This window comes from Balaenoptera ricei, chromosome 13 (genome assembly GCF_028023285.1).
Source record: "Balaenoptera ricei isolate mBalRic1 chromosome 13, mBalRic1.hap2, whole genome shotgun sequence".
Classification (NCBI taxonomy): Eukaryota; Metazoa; Chordata; class Mammalia; order Artiodactyla; family Balaenopteridae; genus Balaenoptera; species Balaenoptera ricei.
Window position 1 is genome coordinate 57,499,765 of NC_082651.1, and position 21,166 is coordinate 57,520,930.

The 21,166-nt window shown below is 34.3% G+C and overlaps 1 protein-coding gene across 1 annotated transcript in view; it reads left to right on the forward strand.

Moving 5' to 3' along the window:
* Positions 1-21,166, forward strand: part of PSME4 (proteasome activator subunit 4) — a 102,088-nt gene that overhangs the window by 51,148 nt on the left and 29,774 nt on the right. Inside the window, exons 12-26 of the mRNA XM_059943351.1 lie at positions 234-323; positions 1,071-1,135; positions 4,383-4,533; positions 6,372-6,470; positions 6,691-6,760; positions 7,228-7,295; positions 7,944-8,159; positions 8,675-8,832; positions 10,379-10,474; positions 17,549-17,604; positions 18,610-18,666; positions 18,903-18,958; positions 19,052-19,150; positions 20,468-20,530; positions 20,804-20,899. Coding sequence (XP_059799334.1) covers positions 234-323; positions 1,071-1,135; positions 4,383-4,533; positions 6,372-6,470; positions 6,691-6,760; positions 7,228-7,295; positions 7,944-8,159; positions 8,675-8,832; positions 10,379-10,474; positions 17,549-17,604; positions 18,610-18,666; positions 18,903-18,958; positions 19,052-19,150; positions 20,468-20,530; positions 20,804-20,899 — 1,440 coding nt within the window. The remainder of the gene's footprint in view (positions 1-233; positions 324-1,070; positions 1,136-4,382; positions 4,534-6,371; positions 6,471-6,690; positions 6,761-7,227; positions 7,296-7,943; positions 8,160-8,674; positions 8,833-10,378; positions 10,475-17,548; positions 17,605-18,609; positions 18,667-18,902; positions 18,959-19,051; positions 19,151-20,467; positions 20,531-20,803; positions 20,900-21,166) is intronic.

Below are 21,166 nucleotides of genomic sequence, written 5' to 3' on the forward strand. Positions count from 1 at the left end.
AGCATTTTCTATTTACTCTTAGCTAATGTTATATTTTTGGTGGGAGGCACAGTAACTTCTCAGTGACAAAAGATTGCAGAACTTTGTGCTTAAACCTAATAAACTTTCAGAAAATTTGTTGTTGGATTTCCCTCAGAATAATTTATTTGGTACTTTATTGTAGCTTATGGTATACATGTATTTTGGAACTAGAGTTATGTAATTAATATTAGATCTTTTGTATCTTCCCATAGATCACATTCCAATTTATAGCAACATTTTCCACTCTGGTGCCTTTAGTAGATTGTTCATCTGTACTACAAGAAAGAAATGACCTCACAGAAGTAAGGATGCTTTCTGGTTGTAAAAGGATTGGTTAGCTGAGCTCTGATTCTTACTGTATATGCATAGTAATATTTGATAGTTTAAAAGCAACTTTGCAGAGGTGCTCATAAGTTAAAATTACTGTTTTGTGACTAGAACGATATAAATGGAGGTCATCATTGATAAAATAATCTGCAGAGCACCCACCAAAGGGGGTGGTCAAAAATAGGCTATTTTAGTAAACAAGTGACATGTAAAGGTGTATTTCAGTGTTTTGTCACTTTTTAATGTTTTGTTAAGCAAAGGTGGTGGCATTTTCTTTTTCCATCTTATGTTAGGAATAAATCTGTTAAGGGGATTGGCATCTAATGAAGAGAAATTTTCTTCATTACTGTCTGGTTTTTTTTTAGAACAATTTTCTTTATTACAAGTATGTTACTACCTGACTTTTGGCGTTTAGATGTTTAAGTAGTGAGAGATAATCCTTTACACATACACCAGCAGTTTGAAAACTGTTATTGATTTTTAAAAAAATGGCTGCCTGACTTCTGTTTTTGGCCCTTACAAAATATGTTAATTACTTCTTATTTTGGTTCCTGGAAAGTAGATGAGTTATTCTAAATTGATACGGGACTATGGTGCTGTTTCTCACAGCGCTTAATGTAATAATGCAGTGTTAGAGACATTTTGTAGACTATAATTGAGTTTTGTTCAGAGAAAAAAATCAAAGACTATTCTAAAATTTTCTCCATGTTGACATGTTACAGGTGGAGCGAGAACTTTGTTCTGCCACAGCTGAATTTGAGGATTTCGTCTTACAGTTTATGGACAGGTGAGCAAGTACCCCAGATATCCCCTTTATCTGACATTCAAAAATAGTGATGGGCTGTCCCAGCAACTTTAGCCTCGTTCTGCATTGCAACCTGTATTTAATTATTGGGTTGGCCCAAAGGTTTGTTTGTTTTTTTCCATAAGATGGCTCTAGTAGTACTTAGTTGTCTTTTCACTTCATTCAAAACAATTTTGTTAGATTGTATGTGACAACTGTCATATTGGGGTGCATTTAGAAAAAGACTTATCAAAAATTGGTGAATTTTTGTGTAGCCATTTTAATATTGAAGGTGGAAGAAGAAAGCAACATTTTTGGCATATTATGCTTTATTATTTCAAGAAAGGTAAAAACACAACTGAAATGCAAAAAGGTTTGTGCAGTATATGGAGAAGGTGCTGTGACTGATCGAACATGTCAAAAGTAGTTTGCAAAGACAAAAAGACAGCCCTCAGAATGGGAGAAAATCTTTGCAAACGAAGCAACAGACAAAGGATTAATCTCCAAAATATACAAACAGCTCATGGAGCTCAATATCAAAAAAACAATTACAACCCAATCAGAAAATGGGTGGAAGACCTAAATAGACACCTCTCCAAGGAGGACATACAGATAGCCAAGGGGCACATGAAAGGATGCTCGACATCTCTAATTATTAGAGAAATGCAAATCAAAACTACAATGAGGGATCACCTCACACCAGTCAGAATGGCCATCATCAAACAATAAATGCTGGAGAAGGTGTGGAGAAAATGGAACCCTCTTGCACTGTTGGTGGGAATGTAAATTGTTACAGCCACTGTGGAGAACAGTATGGAGGTTCCTTAAAAAACTAAAAATAGAACTACCTTATGACCCAGCAATCCCACTACTGGGCATATACCCTGAGAAAACCGTAATTCAAAGGGACACATGTTCCCCAGTGTTCATTGCAGCACTATTTGCAATAGCAAATGGAAACAACCTAAATGTCCAATGACAGATGAATGGATAAAGAAGATGTGGCACATATATACAATAGAATATCACTCAGCCATAAAAAGGAACGAAATTGGGTCATTTGTAGAGACGTGGATGGACCTAGAGTCTAGAGTGAAGTAAGCCAGAAAGAGAAAAACAAATATTGTATATTAACGCATATATGTGGAATCTAGAAAAATGGTACAGATGAGCTTATTTGCAGGGCAGGAATAGAGATGCAGATGTAGAGAACGAACAGGTGGACACAGGGCAGGAAGGGGAGGGTGGGACGAATTGGGAGATTAGGATTGATGTATATACATTACCACGAGTAAAATAGATAGCTAGTGGGAACATGCTGAGCTCAGCTTGGTGCTCTGTGACAACCTAGATGGGTGGGATGTGGGGTGGGGGTGGGGGTCCAAGAGGGAGGGGATATGGGGAGATATGTATACATATAGCTGATTCACTTCATTGTACAGCAGAAACTAACACAACATTGTAAAGCAATTACACTCCAATTTTAAAAAATTTTTGAAAAAAAGTGGTTTGCGAAGTTTCATGCTGGAGATTTCTCACTGGACAGTGCTCCACGGTTGGGTAGACCAGTTGAAGTTGATAGCAGTCAAATCGAGACATTAATTGAGAACAGTCAACGTTATACCACACGGGAGATAGCCGACATACTCAAAATATCCAAATCAAGTGTTGAAAATCATTTGCATCAGCTCGGTTGTGTTCATCACTTTGATGTTTGGGTCCCACATAAGTTAAGCGAAAAAAACCTTCTTGACCATGTTTTCACATGCGATTCTCTACTTAAATGTAATGAAAACGTTCCACTTTTAAAACAAATTGTGATGGACGATGAAAAGTGGATACTGTACAACAATGTGGAATGGAAGAGATCGTGGGGCAAGCGAAATGAACCACCACCAACCACACCAAAGGCTGGTCTTCATCCAGAGAAGGTGATGTTGTGTATATGGTGGGATTGGAAGGGAGTCCTCTATTATGAGCTCCTTCCGGAAAACCAAACGATTAATTCCAACAAGTACTGCTCCCAATTAGACCAACTGAAAGCAGCACTCGACAAAAAGTGTCCAGAATTAGTCAAAAGAAAATGCATAATCTTCCATCAGGATAACGCAAGACTTCATGTTTCTTTGATGATCAGGCAAAAACTGTTAAAGGGACTTCCCTGGTGGCGCAGTTTTGAAGAATCCGCCTGCCAATGCAGGGGACACGGGTTTGAGCCCTGGTCCAGGGAGGATCCCACGTGCCACAGAGCAGCTAAGCCTGTGCGCCACAACTGCTGAGCCTGAGCTCTAGAGCCCGCAGGTCACAGCTACTGAAGCCCGTGCACCTGGAGCCCGTGCTCCGCAACAAGAGAAGCCACCGCAATGAGAAGCCTGCGCGCTGCAAGGAAGAGTAGCCCCCGGTCGCCACAACTAGAGAAAGCCTGCACACAGTAACGAAGACCCAATGCAGCCAAAAATAAAAAAATAAACCAACAAACAAAAAAACTGTTACAGCTTGGCTGGCAAGGCAAGTTCTTTTTTTTTTAATATTTATTTATTTATTTATTTGGCTGCACTGGGTCTTAGTTGTGGCATGCGGGATCTTAGTTGTGGCATGCAGGATCTTTAGTTGCGGTATGTGAACTCTTAGTTGCTGCATGCGAACTCTTAGTTGAGGCATGTGGGATCTAGTTCCCTGACCAGGGATCAAAGCTGGGCTCCCTGCATTGGGAGCGCGGAGTCTTAGCCACTGGACCACCAGGGAAGTCCCTGGCTGGGAAGTCCTGATTCATCCGCTGTATTCACCAGACATAGCACCTTCGGATTTCCATTTATTTCGGTCTTTACAAAATTCTCTTCGTGGAAAAAAATTTCAGTTCCCTGGAAGGCTGTAAAAGGCATCTGGAACAGTTCTTTGCTCAAAGAGATAAAAAGTTTTGGGAGGACGGAATTATGAAGTTGCCTGAAAAATGGCAGCAGGTAGTGGAACAAAAGGGTGAATACGTTGTTCAGTAAAGTTCTTGATGAAAATGAAATATGTGTCTTTTATCTTTACTTCGGTTTTTACCGAAGGCACTTTTTGGCCAACCCAGTACTGTGCAAGGCTGGTGCTTCTTCTCAAGTTACAAAAGGACAGTTGGTTTGTGATCCATGCACAAATTAAGTAGCTATCACTTGTATAGTCATGACAATAGATTTATCTAATCAACAACAAAAAATGTTAAGCCAGTTTTTAGTTGCTAAAATTTTACTTTCTTTGGGATATTTAGATGCTTCGGACTTATAGAAAGTAGCACATTGGAGCAAACAAGAGAAGAGACAGAAACTGAGAAAATGACTCACTTGGAGAGTTTGGTCGAATTAGGTCTGTCTTCTACGTTTAGTACAATCCTCACACAATGTTCCAAAGAAATATTTATGGTAAGAGTGCATTGCTGCAAAGAATTAAATTCCAACTTGTAGTTTTATTTGATGTTTTAAAAATTGAACTTCAAGTTACTTTGTATGCACATCATGCCAGCTTATCCTTTCTTTCCATACTAAAATTTGAAAAAGATGGGGAATTCTCTGGCGGTCCAGTAGTTAGGACTCCGCGCTTCCACTGCAGGAGGCACAAGTTCAATCCCTGGTGGGGAACTAAGATCCTGCGTGCCTCATGGCGTGGCGAGGCCAAAAAAAATAATAATAAAATAAAATTTGGAAAAGATACACAGTTGAACCTCATTATTTGCAGATTCTGTATTTGCAAATTCAACATAGTGTACTTGCTAAAATTTATTTGTAACCCCAAAATTGGTACTCGCAGTGCTTTTGTGCAAACTTTTAAAAGTGGCAAAAATTTTGAGTTGTGCGTATTTGCAGCTGAAATCAAATAAGGTGACATCTTGTTTTAGCTCTCATACTGTAAACGAGTGTCCTTTTTTCATCTATTTAATGCCAGGTCTTTCACATTTTTGTGCTTTTTGGTGATTTTGCTTTTTAAAATGGCCCCCAAGAGTAATGCTGATGCACTCACTGTCTAGTGTTCTAAGCAAAAAATAGTTGTGTTGGGCCTAACGTAGAAAATATTAACATGTTTTAGGTAAGCTTCGTTCAGAAATGAGTTACAGTGCTTTTGGCTATGAGTTCAAGGTTAATGAATCAACAATGTATATTAAAGTGTCTTCAGACAGAACCACACATAAACAAAATTATATATCCATATATCCATCAGTTGATGAAAATGTAACCAGAGGTTTATAGGAACTTAATCCTATATTTCCCCTAAGAACTATGGTTCAGTATTTGCTAATTCAGTGCCCACAGTGATTTTATAGAGCATAACTACTACAAATAACAAGAATTGACTGTATGTTTAAAATTTACAGTAAAATACTACTTGGGAGAAAAGTTTTGAAAATTGTTTATGCCATCACATAATAGAAATTAAATCCCAAATATAAAAATCTGGCAAACTATGATGAATGAGAAATAGTTTGTCCTCATAAGGCATTCTGTGAACATTCACTTATTCAGTATTAGTCGATACCTATTATATACAATATGGTCTTTATTTCATATTTTCTATTCCACTACTCTCTTTCCATTTCTGTTTCTACTTTCTCTGTCTGAGATTATCATTGTTCAATGTTTATCCTGGTTAAAAGCTAAACTGCCTTACACCTGCATGAAATATTTACTAAGATTATGTTAGTATAAAGAAATTAACATAAATAATCTCTTATTTAACCAAAATCTTTTGAAAGGAGTTGTTTGTAATTTGCAGCATTGTCAATCCATGTTTAGAGCTAATTCTTTAATTCAGCAATTAAATTAAAATTCTGTGACTTGATTGTAAAATTAAATAGAATGCTTCACGTCTTTTAGAGGAGAGAAAAATATAGTTTGTAGTTGTCAGAATGACAAACTGTAAATATTAGGTATTACCCCAAATTCCCTCTGTTATATTGGATTGGCCAACAAGATAATTAAATAGCATTTGCTTCCAGCAGCTCTGGTTTTGTGCTTAGCATTTCTGCAGCAAATAAAATCTTGTGCCGCAAATGTTTTGTTCACATTAGGGTTTTGTGCAAAGGTTATTCATAGACCTGAATGTAGCATTATTAAGCAAATCTTTATGTATTCAGATGGTTAAATTTTTCCTACTTGGTTATTTTTAGTATAGTCTGAGTATCATTTTCTTTGGTGTTTCAAAAGATGTTTAATTTTCTTAAACGTGCTGGTTAGACATTTTCATTTGTTACATTATCTTTTAATAGGTGGCCCTTCAGAAGGTTTTTAATTTTTCTATTTCACATATATTTGAAACAAGAGTTGCAGGCCGCATGGTGGCAGACATGTGCCGTGCTGCAGTGAAGGTGAGTTGGGGTTTTCTGGACTGATGAATTAATGAATCAATAGCCACGAGTTTTATGTGGTTAATTATTTTAGACATGCTTGTCATTCTTAAAATACACGTTTCTTTCAGTAGCTGCTTATAGCCCTTATTTGCCACTGAAAATAGAGCTAGTGTATACTTTGTGACTATTCAATATTTGTGCCTTTCAAAAAAACTTATTTATACAAATATGTTTTCAGTGCTGCCCGGAGGAATCTTTGAAGCTATTTGTTCCCCACTGCTGCAGTGTTATAACTCAACTTACAATGAGTAAGTCTTAAGGTTATTATTCTGTATTTGTAACTTCAGAAAATTTTTTTCTTGGTGTCTACAACTCTGTTGATGGAAACAGATTCTCTAAGCTATGCAGTATTTTAATTTTACAGTTTGGGGTACAATTGCTCAAAACAAGGTATCATCCAGGTTGACAGGTAGCTTAGAAATTTTACTCTATTACATTAATGTTTTCATACATACAAGAAGCATTCAGCTGTTGCCATAATATCTGTTATTTTGTGAGATGTGTAGGGGCAGGCGTCCTGGTTGGTGTGTTTATTTTCTTGAAAATTGAGTTTTCACCTCCTCTGGAGCAAGTCCAGCTTAATGAAGAAAGAAAGAAAACTTCATAAAAGAGACTTTTCTCAGCTATTAGAAATATTAAATATAAATACTTTTAAATGATGCATTTAATTGGATATTTGTTTTTTTTCCCTCTGATACTATTTTGCTATTTTTAGATGATGATGTATTAAATGAAGAAGAGCTAGATAAGGAGTTACTATGGAATCTTCAACTTTTGTCTGAGGTATTGTAAATCTTTGGAATAAGAAAATATTTCTTTGAAAATGTTGACTTGCTCTTAGGATTTATCCTGTTTTGAAAAATTAACTTTAAAACATGTAAAGTCATAAGTTTGAAAAATGTCTTTATGGGACTACAAAAAGTCAGATAATCTCATTTTCTTATTATAAAAGGAGTATGGTAACTGTTGACTACTTTGTGGTCAACGCTCTACCTGACTTTTTACTGATTAATTCTACTGTGAGTAACTCTGACTGAAAAGTGTATCAGATTTGGCATCTTCCCCCCCACCCCACCCCATGCTAAATTTGGCCATCAGTCAAACTTCAGTTTCCTATAGGGGTTAGTTCAGAAACCAAAGAACAGAGAAATCCATTTAAGTAAGTTTTGTCTCTTTAAGGAGATAGCCTCTTGAAAAGGATGTTATGGCACTTCAGAGCCTAAACTCAGAAAACGTGTTTTGAGAAAGAATGTGTTCTTAAGAAAGAATTCATTGTTAGAATATAATTAAAATGATAATCCTAAAATGAATTAAAGTCATTTTAAGAAACACTGTTACTATTTTAGACTACTTTAATGGCCAAACATAGTTAACTTTAATTGTTGATTCTTGATCTTTTAACCAAAATATCTTTAACTGTTTTCTTTTTAGATTACTCGAGTGGATGGGAAGAAGTTGCTTCTTTATAGGGAGCACCTTGTAAAGATTCTCCAAAGAACCCTACATTTAACCTGTAAGCAGGGTTACACTCTGTCTTGTAACCTTTTGCATCACCTTCTTCGTTCTGCTACACTTATCTACCCTACAGAATACTGCAGTGTGCCAGGCGGCTTTGACAAGCCTCCTTCTGAATACTTTCCTATCAAGGCAAGCATTTTCAATAATTTAGGGTTCCAGGATATATTGGGTTATTTTTCTAAGGGATTCAAAGTGCGGGTTTTTTCCTTGTTGTGTATTAAGGTGTCACTTCTTTATTTTTAACGTAGATTACTAAAACTATTATTGGAATGTTTTAAACTTGGAAAGTGTGATGTAGCTCTCATCTAGCTCTAGTTTTCTTCTTTTCTGGTTGTATGTGAAATGACTTTTTAATGCCATATTTAACCTCCATAGTTCCATATAATTTGGGGGTGGAATGCAATAGCCTTACATAAACTTACTGTTACTCTTATAGTAAACTCATATTTGAGTGGCTCTTCAGGGAGACCTTTTTCAGGAGTGATAATGAAAGACTCCTATGATGTCTTCATACCTTTTTTTGTGCATTTGCTGCCTTAGGTTTGGATTACCTATACAGTTTCTTTTAAGCCTTTTAAAGTATGTTTGTATGTTGGGGGTGTTTTTCCAACTTCTCAACTTGCTAATTAAATGCTATTTTCTAGGACTGGGGTAAACCAGGGGACTTGTGGAATTTGGGGATCCAGTGGCATGTTCCTTCTTCTGAAGAAGTGGCTTTTGCCTTCTATCTGTTGGACTCTTTTCTTCAGCCTGAGCTCATCAAACTCCAGCGTTGTGGGGATGGAGAACTTGAAATGTCTAGGTTAGTTTTCTTTTATAATCAGTTAGTGTTATATGGTTGTAGACTAAAAAATTCTTTTCGTGCCTCTCCCTCTCTCAATGGCATATCTGATGTATTCATTTTCTTTTTAAAAAAAATTAATTTATTTATTTTTGGCTGTGTTGGGTCTTCGTTGCTGCACGTGGGCTTTCTCTAGTTGCGGTGAGCGGGGGCTAGTCTTCGTTGCAGCGTGCGGGCTTCTCACTGCGGTGGCTTCTCTTGTTGCGGAGCACGGGCTCTAGGCACATGGGCTTCCGTAGTGGCTCGCGGGCTCTAGAGTGCAGGCTCAGTAGTTGTGGCGCATGGGCTTAGTTGCTCCCCGGCATGTGGGATCTTCCTGGACCAGGGCTTGAACCTGTGTCCCCTGCATTGGCAGGTGGATTCTTAACCACTGCGCCACCAGGGAGGTCCCTGATGTATTCATTTTCAATGTGTGTTTTGAATGTCTGCCATAAATGTGATCAGAAAACCATTTAATACATTTAAATGGTTTTCTAATCACATTAATATAATATAAAACCATTTTATAGTTTAATAACAGAAATTTTGTCATAATATTTAAACATCTTAAATAGAAAAACTCAGAGTTTTTTTCTAGTTTGTTTTTAGTGCCTTCTATCTAGCAGTGTCACTTGTGCGTCTTTTGGGAAGTGTGTGTAAATATGCCCCCTTTGTAAGGAAATGCCTGTTTTTCTAGATTTGCCTTAGATTTTATCGGCTTGTTTCTTTTTAGTAATTCATACTATTGATATTAATATTACTTAGAGAAATCTCTCTAAGATATTGTTTCTCCCCCAAAGAGCTTTAGCACGGAACAATTATTTGAGACCACTGGACTTTTATAGTTTGAATCTTTGAAAGTTCCTAAAATCATAGTAAGAAAATTACTATGTGTCAAATAACAGGAAATTCTGATAAGCAAATCCAGTAGGAATGGGCTTGGAGGAGGAAGAAGTATGATTGACTTATGTTGGCTATGTGGTACTCTGAACTGCTTTTTGGAGTAAATGTTTAGCTAGTCTTTTTTTTTGTTTTTTTTTGGCCACACAACATGGCTTGTGGGATCTTAGTTCCCCAACCAGGGATTGAACCTGGGCCCTTGGCAATGAAAGCGCTGCATCCTAACCACGGGACCGCCAGGGAAGTCCCTAGCTAGTGCATTTTAAAAGACAGACTATAGTGGAAAATCTTCTGTAATACTGTTTTCCCTTTTTGTTAGTGGTTGTGATCTTTGGGTAAATAGGGAATTAAATTCAGAATTGCTTCACAAAGGGCAGTCAGTTGTTGTTACTTGTGATTATTTAGAGCCTGTTTAAATGAAAGCAGGTCTAATATTATCAGTAAATATCTGTTTAATTACCTTGTACTATTAAGAGGGTAAACTGAAAACATTCATCATTTCTATGCCTTAATTTTGTATATTCCCACTTGATAAAGTTTTTTACTTCACCTTAAACTCTACAAGGCTTTTTCTTAAATAGGGATTTGGAGTCTTCTCAAATATGAAAATGCTTTTTATTTTTTCTAGAGATGATGTTCTACAGAGTCTGACTATAGTACACAACTGTTTAATTGGCTCAGGAAACCTCCTACCTCCATTGAAAGGAGAGCCAGTTACTAACTTGTAAGTAAAAATAACTACTTTACATATTTTGCTCTTTTGCCATTTGGCATATATTTTAAGACTTAGTCACATAATGAGTCACTGGTTCTGTTATTGTTGTTGTTTCTGTATCACTTTAACCTTTTTGTCATTGTTAGGCCAAAAACACCTGAGGCACAGTTTAGATCTATAAATTTTAGGGCTTTATTCAGATTTTTCATATGGTACCAGGATAGAATAACTTTCAATGCTAATCAGTTTTAAAACATCAACTTAGAGATATTAAGTTCATCTGTTAGTTTACTGAGTTAATTAAGATAAATTCTTTAAAAAAAGAAAGGGAAACACCTTTTTTTTTTGGTGTGCAATCAATGGTAAGGATTTTCTAGCAAAAAACCTGGGGTGTTTTTTAATAAAAATTTGTTCTATGTTATTGATTATGATTTTGAACTTTTGAGATCCACAAAGTTGCTTTTACAAATTTAAGTGCTTTTCAGAGTATTATCATTTCGAATGAATGTCTTGATTTAGTCTATTGTCAGTGTTACCATTGAAGTTGAAAAAAATTGAGTTTAAATGAAATCAGCTGTACATAACTTTAGCTCACTTATCAAGTACAGAGATGCTAGTTTCAGTATACCATGTTAGATCATTTTCTCTGAACACCAACATCTCATTGCTGAGTAAGTTAATGAAAATCACACAAAAATGAGTAAGGAACCCTTGCCCCCTCAGAAAAGCAGAAGGGGAGAATTATTTGTTGATTTTGCAACAAAAATCTTAAAAAGTTTCAAGGAATGGTTTTAAAATGTGGCTTGCTTGTCTTTCCGTATTCTGCATAATCAGTTGTTTGGGGTCATACATTTTCATAATTCCCACTTATTTCACTTATCTAAAAACTGTTTCTAGGCATTGAACTTTTTAGATTACTCATTAGATTTAAGAGGGAGAAGTAGGGTCATTTCAGGTAAGGAAATCTGTTTTAAGTTTGCCTAGGAATTTACTGAATTCTTTTAAAGAACTTTTGTTTTTCATCAGTTTTATAGTTTGATATAAGAGCAATTTTACCAAAATTCGTTTTTGTCAAGAGAGATATTAAACAATATTTTAAAATGAGAGACTTACAGAAATGGTTTTGATTTTCCTAATGATCTTTAACAGTATGTAATTAGTAAGAACTTAACTTTTACAGCATGCCAAAAAGCTATTTCATACATAACAAATTGATTATATCAGTAAACTTAGTTCTGCTTGAACGTGTTGAAGTGTGGTCCTTTAATCCAATAATTTATCTAAGAGCAAAAGCATTTATCTTCTGTGTATATAATTAGATGATTTTAGTACTGAGTGATGATTACGATACGCTCAGGAGGCTTAGAGGTTTCCGTTGCAGTTCATTTCAGCATGGAGCCATGTGCACTATCTTAGTGAATTGAAGCAAAGTCTTTATCCTTTGAAATAAATGTGCATTAGGACAAATGTTCCATATATATTTGGTTATTATAAAGCCAGTTAGATTTGTATATAATGAAATGCATTTTCAATAAGGAAAACAATACCATATTATTAAAACCTTATTAATGCCACAAAAGATAATTAAGCAGATTGTTAGCCCATTTTACTGTACATTATAAGCTATAAAATTGACACGAATATCCCTTTATAGGTTTTTTTTCAGAAAAATTGAAAAGGAAAGATGATTTAGATTTAAAAGTGTTGTGTTTAGAATTTTCACTTAATGAAAATTTGACATAATAAAACCTAATGAAGTAATACAAAATTATGTTTAATATAAATGTGTTTATATATTTTAATTATAAAATATATTTTCTTGTATATTTATTAGTACATAATGAAATAAAATATACAACGAGGAAAACTTCAATGATTTTAATCACTGAACAGTACACATTTTTAGGATTCTTTATAGTTACGTACACCTACTCAGTGTAATGATTAACAAAGTACAGTTAGAGATGAATGAGCATCCCTTTGCCTTTGAACTGTCAAAAGAGAGAGTTTGTAAAGTCTTCCCTGGGCTTTTAATTAGTTCTTAACAGAATCCTTTTTTTTAAAAACCAATTTCTAACTGGTATCACCTTCACCTGAAATTTTAATTTATTTTGGCAATATGTGACTTTTTACATTGACTTTATATAACATTACAACTTTTTTTTTGCAGATAGTAAGTTAGTTTTCACTAAAGTAAAATAAAATAAAGTTAGCCTTTTAAATTTCTAAAATGCTTATTCTAATATAGGTCAATAATTATTAAAATCTTCTAAGTGTAAATTGATTTGAAAGAACTAATCAAATAATTTCAATTGATGGTGCCATTGTTCTGTGATACTGAATCATACTGCCTAGTTTGAAGAAAGAAGATCTTTAGCATAATTCTTGGAGATTATCAGTAGCAGGTCAATTTGAAACTAGAAGATGAAAAGACTCTTTTATTTTGGACATGAGTTATTCCAAAGGAGATAGAGTAAAATGTGCCAAGTTGAGGAGAAAAGGAAACGCATAATGGTGACCAATGCTTTAGTGTAATGCCTAAGATATCCGGTGGTGTTTGGCTGTGGTATTGTGGGACATTATACGTTTTCTGAAATAACAGACCAGTTTTTGGAAGCACCTAGCAGCTCAATTCTTTTTTTAAATTTAAACTTACATTTTTCTTATATAAATCTCAATTAGGGAAAATATTCTAGCTGTTTTAATTATTTTTTGTCGAATCACTTATTATTAAGTTTGCCTTGTGCATGTATCAGTAGTATTAGTCTTCTGGCAAATTGCAGCAGTAAAAAAACCAGAAACTTATTTCAGTTCTGAATTTTCCTGTAAGAAAATCTTAATTGCTAATAGAGTATGTGGGATCCCATTGTTCAGGGAAATGGCTGCCACATGTGAAAAACAATTTTCTATGCTACGTGATTAGAGACTGACAAAAAATAAAAAGCTTAGATGAGATGAGTTGATTGTCCTAAGTATAAAGTAAATTATATACCTAATGGTACCTACATTGTACTTTTTGGCCTTTAGCAATGTAAGGTTACTAAGTATCTTGTACATATTATAAATTTTACTGTTTCAAAGGATGGATGAAATAAGGTCCTTTGAGGGTTTAATTTACCCTTAATTGGGTAAATTTTTTTAGTTTGGTTCGGTTTGAAATTTAACAGTTTTGTCAGATACCAAGGTTACTGAATTAATCTTAAAATGGAACCTCTCTATTTTGCTCTTGGAACCTTTAGTTAATGATTTCATAGAAACATTTGTGCTATAATTTATACTCATAGTTCTACCTTTATAGATGTGGAAGTTGGATTATGTCTTTCCAGGGTCATGTAGGAATTTTGGACACTTGCCTTTAATCCTCAAATTGTCATTAATTTCTCCTTTTGCAGTCCATTTCTTTAGAATCTTTTAGGTCTAACCAGCTATCACAGGATGCAAAAAACTAACATCTATAAAAACAGGGTTACTCAAGGTAGAGGAGTCATCATTTTTCATCTCAAATATTTCTTCTTTACTTTGTGCCCCCTTTCCTCCGATAGATCTGTTAAGTCATTCTTAGTTAAATCATTCTTAGGAGCTCAGCTTTTACTAACTTTTCACTCAAAAAAAAAAAAAAAATTCATACTTAAGGTCTAAGAGTTGAGACCATTTCATGAATATGTGAAAGGATGTGTTGTTATGCGATGAGGGGCAGGGCTAGCTAACCTCTCTTGGCACCTCCAGGAAACTACCCAGCTCTGCTGGGGGAGCTGCACACAGAAAAGGAAACAGTTACTACTCCACGGTGAGTAACCCTGTTTTCTCCTTATTTCACCTTCTGACTGTTTTCATTGATTTTTTAAAAAACTTGTGTGTCAGACATGGAAATAGTTCTTATGCTCCGAGTTAATTTTAAACCTAGTGGTATGTAAGATTCTCTTTACTTGGCAACCTTTTGTTCACATGGCAGAGTCAGAGACAGCCTTTCATTTTTGTTTATAGCTATTGTTTATGCCCAGGATTGATCTGGATAACAGAACACAGAAATAGGCCAGTTGTCTGTTGTGAAACACTTGTTACCTTGAGGGAAAAAAATTCTGTTAGTGGCTTGGTTTTTATACCTTTTATGTTTGTTTTCATTTGGGAGGGGAGGGATTTGGAGCAGGGTAGGTTGTTCTTCCACTTACAGAAAGGGAGAATTATTGTTTGCAGTTGTTCCGTGACCGTTCACCTAGCCTTCATTTGCATATTTGATTTGTATTGTATATTTTGTTTTTATGTTACTGGTCATTTCTTCCTTTTTCACCATCCTTTCTTTCCCACCAGTGATTATTTTCATCGTTCTACTCTAATCAAATCTGAAGAAGATTGCCATCTAGTGGTACAAATAGCATAGATGTAGAAAACTTACAAGTTTTTTTTTTTTTTAAGTGGTACAGATATTAAACACATTTTGTTATAAATTAGGTGGCTTGGTGGTCCTATGTAGTTGCTATGAACCTGATTTAACTTGATTATTATTGTATAGATGGCATTATTTGTAATATGTTGCATTGAAATTATTTGTCATACTTTTATTTTTATATTACTGTTTGTAAAATGAACCAGTGATGAGTAGAATGAATTTCACTCGGGGTGGGGGAGTGATGGTATTTGATTTAAATTGTATATATTGCTACTATAGTGTTTAATCAGAATGCAGATTTATAATTGTTGATAGCACTTTAAGTCTACTCAGCTAAGATTATGTACATAACTAAAAGTTACAAGAGCAGATTTAAGTATCAGAGAGTACAGCCCAGTACACATAGACTTAAAATGTGACCACAAAGAGATACAATCATAAAGTCTTACTTGGGTAATGGATAGACATCTCTTTTAGAAAATTATTCTTCTAAAGATCAGAAGAAATATTTAGTATAAATATGTATTTATACTCGCTGAGAAGCATTTGGTGTAAAAGGTGTCAGTACAATCAGAGTTTAATTAATTTGTTAGATAAGAAGAGATCAATTAAAGCTGAATCTTAGATAAATAAGCATAAAAGAAACTTGAGATGGATAAGAACAAATAAAGTAAAGCTGAACTATATGTCTAAACAGATGCCTTCTATACTCTTGAGATGTGTAAGATGTGTTTTAGTTCAGGTTTTAAAAGTAAAAGCCTAAGCCATTTTAATTTAAATCTATTACTTAATATTTTAAAATCCCACACAGGTTGATATGTTTCTAAATAATTGTAATAAGTGATAAGTACTTCATCAACTCTTCTGATAGGGAAACAATTCAGAGTGACACATGGATTTTTAGAATTAGCATCACGGCACTTAGATGAGACTTGTTATTGAATGTAGTTATAGTGTAATTGGTGTTACTAGAGTCAGAAAGGCATATAAGAAAAACATTTCAAATTCCCAACTGATAGCCTTTTGTTTGCTTGTTGGTTTGTTTGATACAGTAAAAAAAAATTTCAGGATAGCTTACTATAGTGATTGCTTTTTAAAATGTCATTTGTTAAGAGTAATTTTGTGACAATAATTAAAATGCATGCTTGGTTCAGTATTGTGTGGTACTAGGTATGGACTGGGTGAGGTACAGTTGTATTCCTAGTTTAGGAAACAACTTATGTTTATAGCAGCAGTGAAGAGACATGTACTCTCATGGGATAGCTTATGGCCAAGTACTTCCCCATGCTTTACCAGGGAAGGCGGAGGGGGGTGGGTAACAGTCTTACGCCTAATGCTTGTTACTGTGTGAGCACAGCCTTTTCTCTTTCTTGGTCAAATCTAATTTCAGTAAAGATGTTGGACTTCCCTTGAAATTCATTGTGAAAGAATCGGATTTTATTTTTTAATGACTAGACTCTGGATACATATATATTTTTCAATCATACATAATTTTACAGAATGTTCAAGTTTGCAAGCTGTTGCCAAAAGTTGAAACTTTATGGAATGAAAACCAGATATTAAGAAGAATTTGAATTTGAAATTCTTGAAATTCTCTGAAAAGCAAATTAGCATTTTATATTATGAAATAGTACCATTCTTTGTTTATATTCTGTAGGCTTGGTTTTGAAACTTGGGACAGTACTGTTGCCATCCACATTATGGCGAGGAACATAGTTAAATAATTGGCATTTTAGTCATCTTAATGTTATTACCCATTTAGATAAATCCCAGAATTCATAACAACCAAATATTAGGGTAGAGATAACTTAATTAATTCAACTTAAAAAAATACAGTACAGGGGAGGGGTATGTTGATTTCAAAATAGTGTTTTCTTCATTACAAGTGTTGTGTAGGTCATGGATTATGAGCAATAATTATAAAATGTCTATTTATTACTAATTAGCCTTGTATAGGATACGCTTACCCCATGTTTCCTTGGCATTTGTGCCTGTCTTCCTTTTCTTAGAAAGTATTATCGCTTTGTTTATAAAAAGTTATTGAATTGAATCTCATAGTTTGAAATAAAGTCTATTTATTTTTCATTAAAGAAAATTTAGATTTCAGATATAAAGGTTCATATTCCCCAATAGAATCTGTCCATACATACCTAAAAAATGACTTTTAATGTAGTATTTTTACATCTGAACATCTTCAAAAGTAGTGGCATTTTACTGCAGATGTCAGGAGAGATCAGTTTAGCTGGTTTTAAGAGGAAGGGTAAAGATTATCTAAAGAAGTGTGTCTGCTGTATATTCTACAGTAAAATTTGATGGTGATTTTTTGGTGTCTAGTTTTAACCTTTATTATAACATTGTAAAGCTGACTTTTCCTTGTATAAATGTTTAACATCAGATTTAAGCTTTTACACTTGAGTATTGAATACCAGTGTTATGTTCATTTGGGCAGTGAATTCCCCCCCCCCCCAAAGTCGTTACATTTAATTAACATTTTTTTAAAGATGAATAATACTGTCCTTACTGAAACAGATAGAGCATTAATCTTCAGAAAGCTAGAGTAAAGAATTGAAGTACTGAAGATGAGAGATCTGTGTTTGTTAAAGATCATCATTTAAACATTCTAGCAATGACACTTTTCCCTTTAAACCTCCTTATTGGTATTATTAATAAATACAAGCATTCTTGTTTTTGTACAGGGTACCAACTATGGTGTCCTTGGAAGAGACAAAGTTGTATACTGGACTTGAATATGGTATGTGAATCCTAATCTGAGTAAATCTGTATGGACTGTTTTCATTAGTTACTGTACAAGGGTTAAAATGGGATAATTTTGTTGTTATGGTTTTTCTAGTCTCTTTTTTATATATAAAATGAATATTAATTACTTAATATTATCTTTGCTTTTTCTGGAGAAAGTGGGTAATTATTATATAAAGAATAGCCAGTAAAAGATAGATGCTTTCTATGTGCAAAGGCAGACTTTCATATATTGTAATGCTCATTTATGGTTAGAATTGTTACAGAACCGTTGTATTATACTTGATGTAAACCCTTACATATTCTAACTATCTTTATAGTATCTTTCTATCATAGTGAGTTAAATTTTATATAAATACTTATGTAAAATATTTTGTGTTAATTTAATGTTCTGAATCTAATATTAAATTTAGCACACTTCCTTATTGCTGGATTAACATTGGAGTTCATTGCATACATTAATTAATTAGGTGTAGTTTGTTTGTTTGTTTGATTTGGGTCACCACAACTAATTAGAGAATCCTATGTATTTATGGCCTCTAATTAGAGGATAGAGCCTTTGAAATATTGGCAAAGATAGTTTTATCTCCCTCCTCCTTGCCTGCCTAATAAAGTTTTGTAAGCAGGTTCTTATAAATGTGAAGGTTTTAAAAGTTATTCTGTATCATGCCAAGCTACTAACCAACTATGATAAAGACAGACCCATTTGGTTTTTCTTTGTTTTTTTTTTTTGTTTGTTTGTTTTGTTTGTTTTGTTTTAATTTTTATTGGGGGTATAGTTGATTTACAATGTTGTGTTAGTTTCAGGTGTACAGCAAAGTGAATCTGTTATACATATAAATATATTTCCACTCTTTTTTAGATTCTTTTCCCATATACAGACCCATTTGTTTTTTTCCTGGATACGTTATCTCTTCTTGACATAACTGTTGATATAAACTTCAAAGCTCTGGTCAGCATTCAGTGTGTAAAATGCTTTCTCTCATTTTTTAAAAAATAGATCTATCCAGAGAGAACCACCGAGAAACAATTGCTAGGGTCATAAGGAAACTTCTTAGTAAGTACATATATGTATTTAATTTATGTTTATTAATAAATATTTAGAAATTTTATTTTATAGCATGTGTGCTTTTACTTAACCATTTTAAAATTTTAAATGGTGAGAATATCAGGCAGTGGTTTTTTTTTGGTTCGTTTGTTTTTTGTTTTTTTCTTTTCTTCCTTAACTAGTATATCAGGAGTCCTATAGTAATTTAAAATATTTTAACCAAAATTCTTTTCCTCCTATTATAGACCACATACTTAATAATTCAGAAGATGATACCAAGTCCTTGTTTCTTATCATAAAGGTACAATTGTCATTTAACAGTTGCATAATTGTTAATATGACCGGGTTTGACGTGATGACTCATAAATATAAAATTTGAAATTCTTTGACGCAGATTACTGGAGACCTTTTGCAATTCCAAGGATCTCACAAGCATGAATTTGACTCCCGTTGGAAAAGCTTTAACCTAGTAAAGAAATCAATGGAAAATCGGGTCAGTATTTTCACCTAAAACTGAATTTTTTTTAAAGGTGTATATATAATATTGATATAACCACCTGATTTAGCAATTGTTTGGCATACAGAGGAAGTTCCCTATAAGTAAAAATAGTAGATTTTCGAATATTATATGATGGTATAATCAAAAGGATCCTAGAAAAAATGTACTTCCCTGAGACAAACTCTTCTGTCGATTTCCATGATAGTCTGTGGACTCTCAATGGCAACTTCAAGTCTGATAACTTGGCAGCAGCTTTCTTACCATGTAAGAAACTGAAGGAGTAAAAAATAGGAATTGTCCACAGGCATGACTTTAAAGCATTACATTTTATGTAATCTTATGTTATATTTGTTCTCCAAGAGAAGTCAATACAAGCTTCCCTGGGAGCCTGGAAGAAAGAATACTTAAGTCAGCCATTTGATGTTCATAGCAGTGTTCTTCTATAGGAGACTTTTGTTGAAATTGAGTCTGAAAAGGTTATATGAGTTCATTGTTTAGGCACAGGGTGCTACATATTTTAGACAAAGGGAATGTCATGTGACAGGGCAGGGAGATGCACAAACATGGCATGCTTTAGCAAACAGTGTTTGTAGGGAAGAGTGGCAGGAAGTAAACTAGGTCATTTCTAGTTTTGTCCCAAGAAAATGCTTCAGTTTTACATTCAGCAATGGGGGAGTCATTAAAAGTTCTTAAGTAGATCTGATGTAAATGTTGGAAAGATCATTATTCAATTCAGTGAATTTTTAAAAGCTCTGCCGCTGCTGTGAACAATAAGCAGTAGGTGATTGAGACTGGAAGCCGGGAGGCTTTAGTTAAACTATTATAATTGTTCAGATGGGAAAGCACAGCCTGAATCCAGTCACTGGCATTGGGGTGGAGATAAGGTGTTTTAAAAAAAAGATGGAATTGTGGGGACTTGATGACTAATGAGATACAGGTGTGAAGGAGGAACAGTCTGCGTTCCAGACATCTGCCTTTAGTGACTGGGTAGAACATTGGGGGTGGGGGAGAGCTTAAAAGATAATTTTTACAAAAATAAAATATGTTATATTCTGTAGTAAACATACACAACTACCCAGAAAGGCTGTTTATAAATGTAATAGAGTAAAGCAGTTTTCTTAGTGGGCTGTTTTTGTAGTTTTAGTATTTGACTGAATAAAAGTCTGATGATTTTAGAATAAATGAAATACCTTCAGTACCCACCAGCCCATCCTATACCTTCTTTGAACTAATTTTTTGTTAAGGGATTCAGGGGAACCATTGTTGAAGTCATTTAGGGAAAATGTTGAAGTGTTTGCTACTGTTTTTCAGCTCCATGGGAAAAAGCAACACATCAGAGCGCTATTGATTGACAGAGTAATGTTGCAGCATGAGGTAAATAGCTTTTTTAAATCATGATGCCTTTTTTTTTGTCCTGCCGTGCTGCACTGTTTGCGGGATCTCAGTTCCCCAACCAGGGATTAAACCCAGGCCACAGCAGTGAAAGCCCGGAATCCTAACCACTAGCCACCAGGGAACTCCCCACAGTGACTTTTTTAAATGACAGTTTTTCAGATAAATATTAATTATTGGTGTTACTTTATAATTAAATGAACTTTTAGTAAAAAACTTTGAGATTTGCTTTACACTTTTTTTTTTTTTTTGTAGCTACGAACACTAACTGTTGAGGGTTGTGAATACAAAAAGATACATCAGGATATGATTAGAGATCTTCTTCGTTTATCTACAAGTTCATACAGTCAGGTAAGACTAGTCCAAACAGTCTGGGCATGCCCCCTCTCACCCATTTTGTAACACGCAATCTAAAGTATCCCCATTTTAACAAGGGAATTTAAATAATTTATTGGCGAAGAAAATTTACATTTTAAATGACAAATATATTCAAACTAATCTTGCTTCTCTTTTTAAAATAATGTTTATTTTTGCTGTTTGTAATTGCTTCTCAAATTTTTTTAAAAAATATATAACTAACGTTGGTAGATAGTGCTAGTGTAATGTTGATGCCACTTA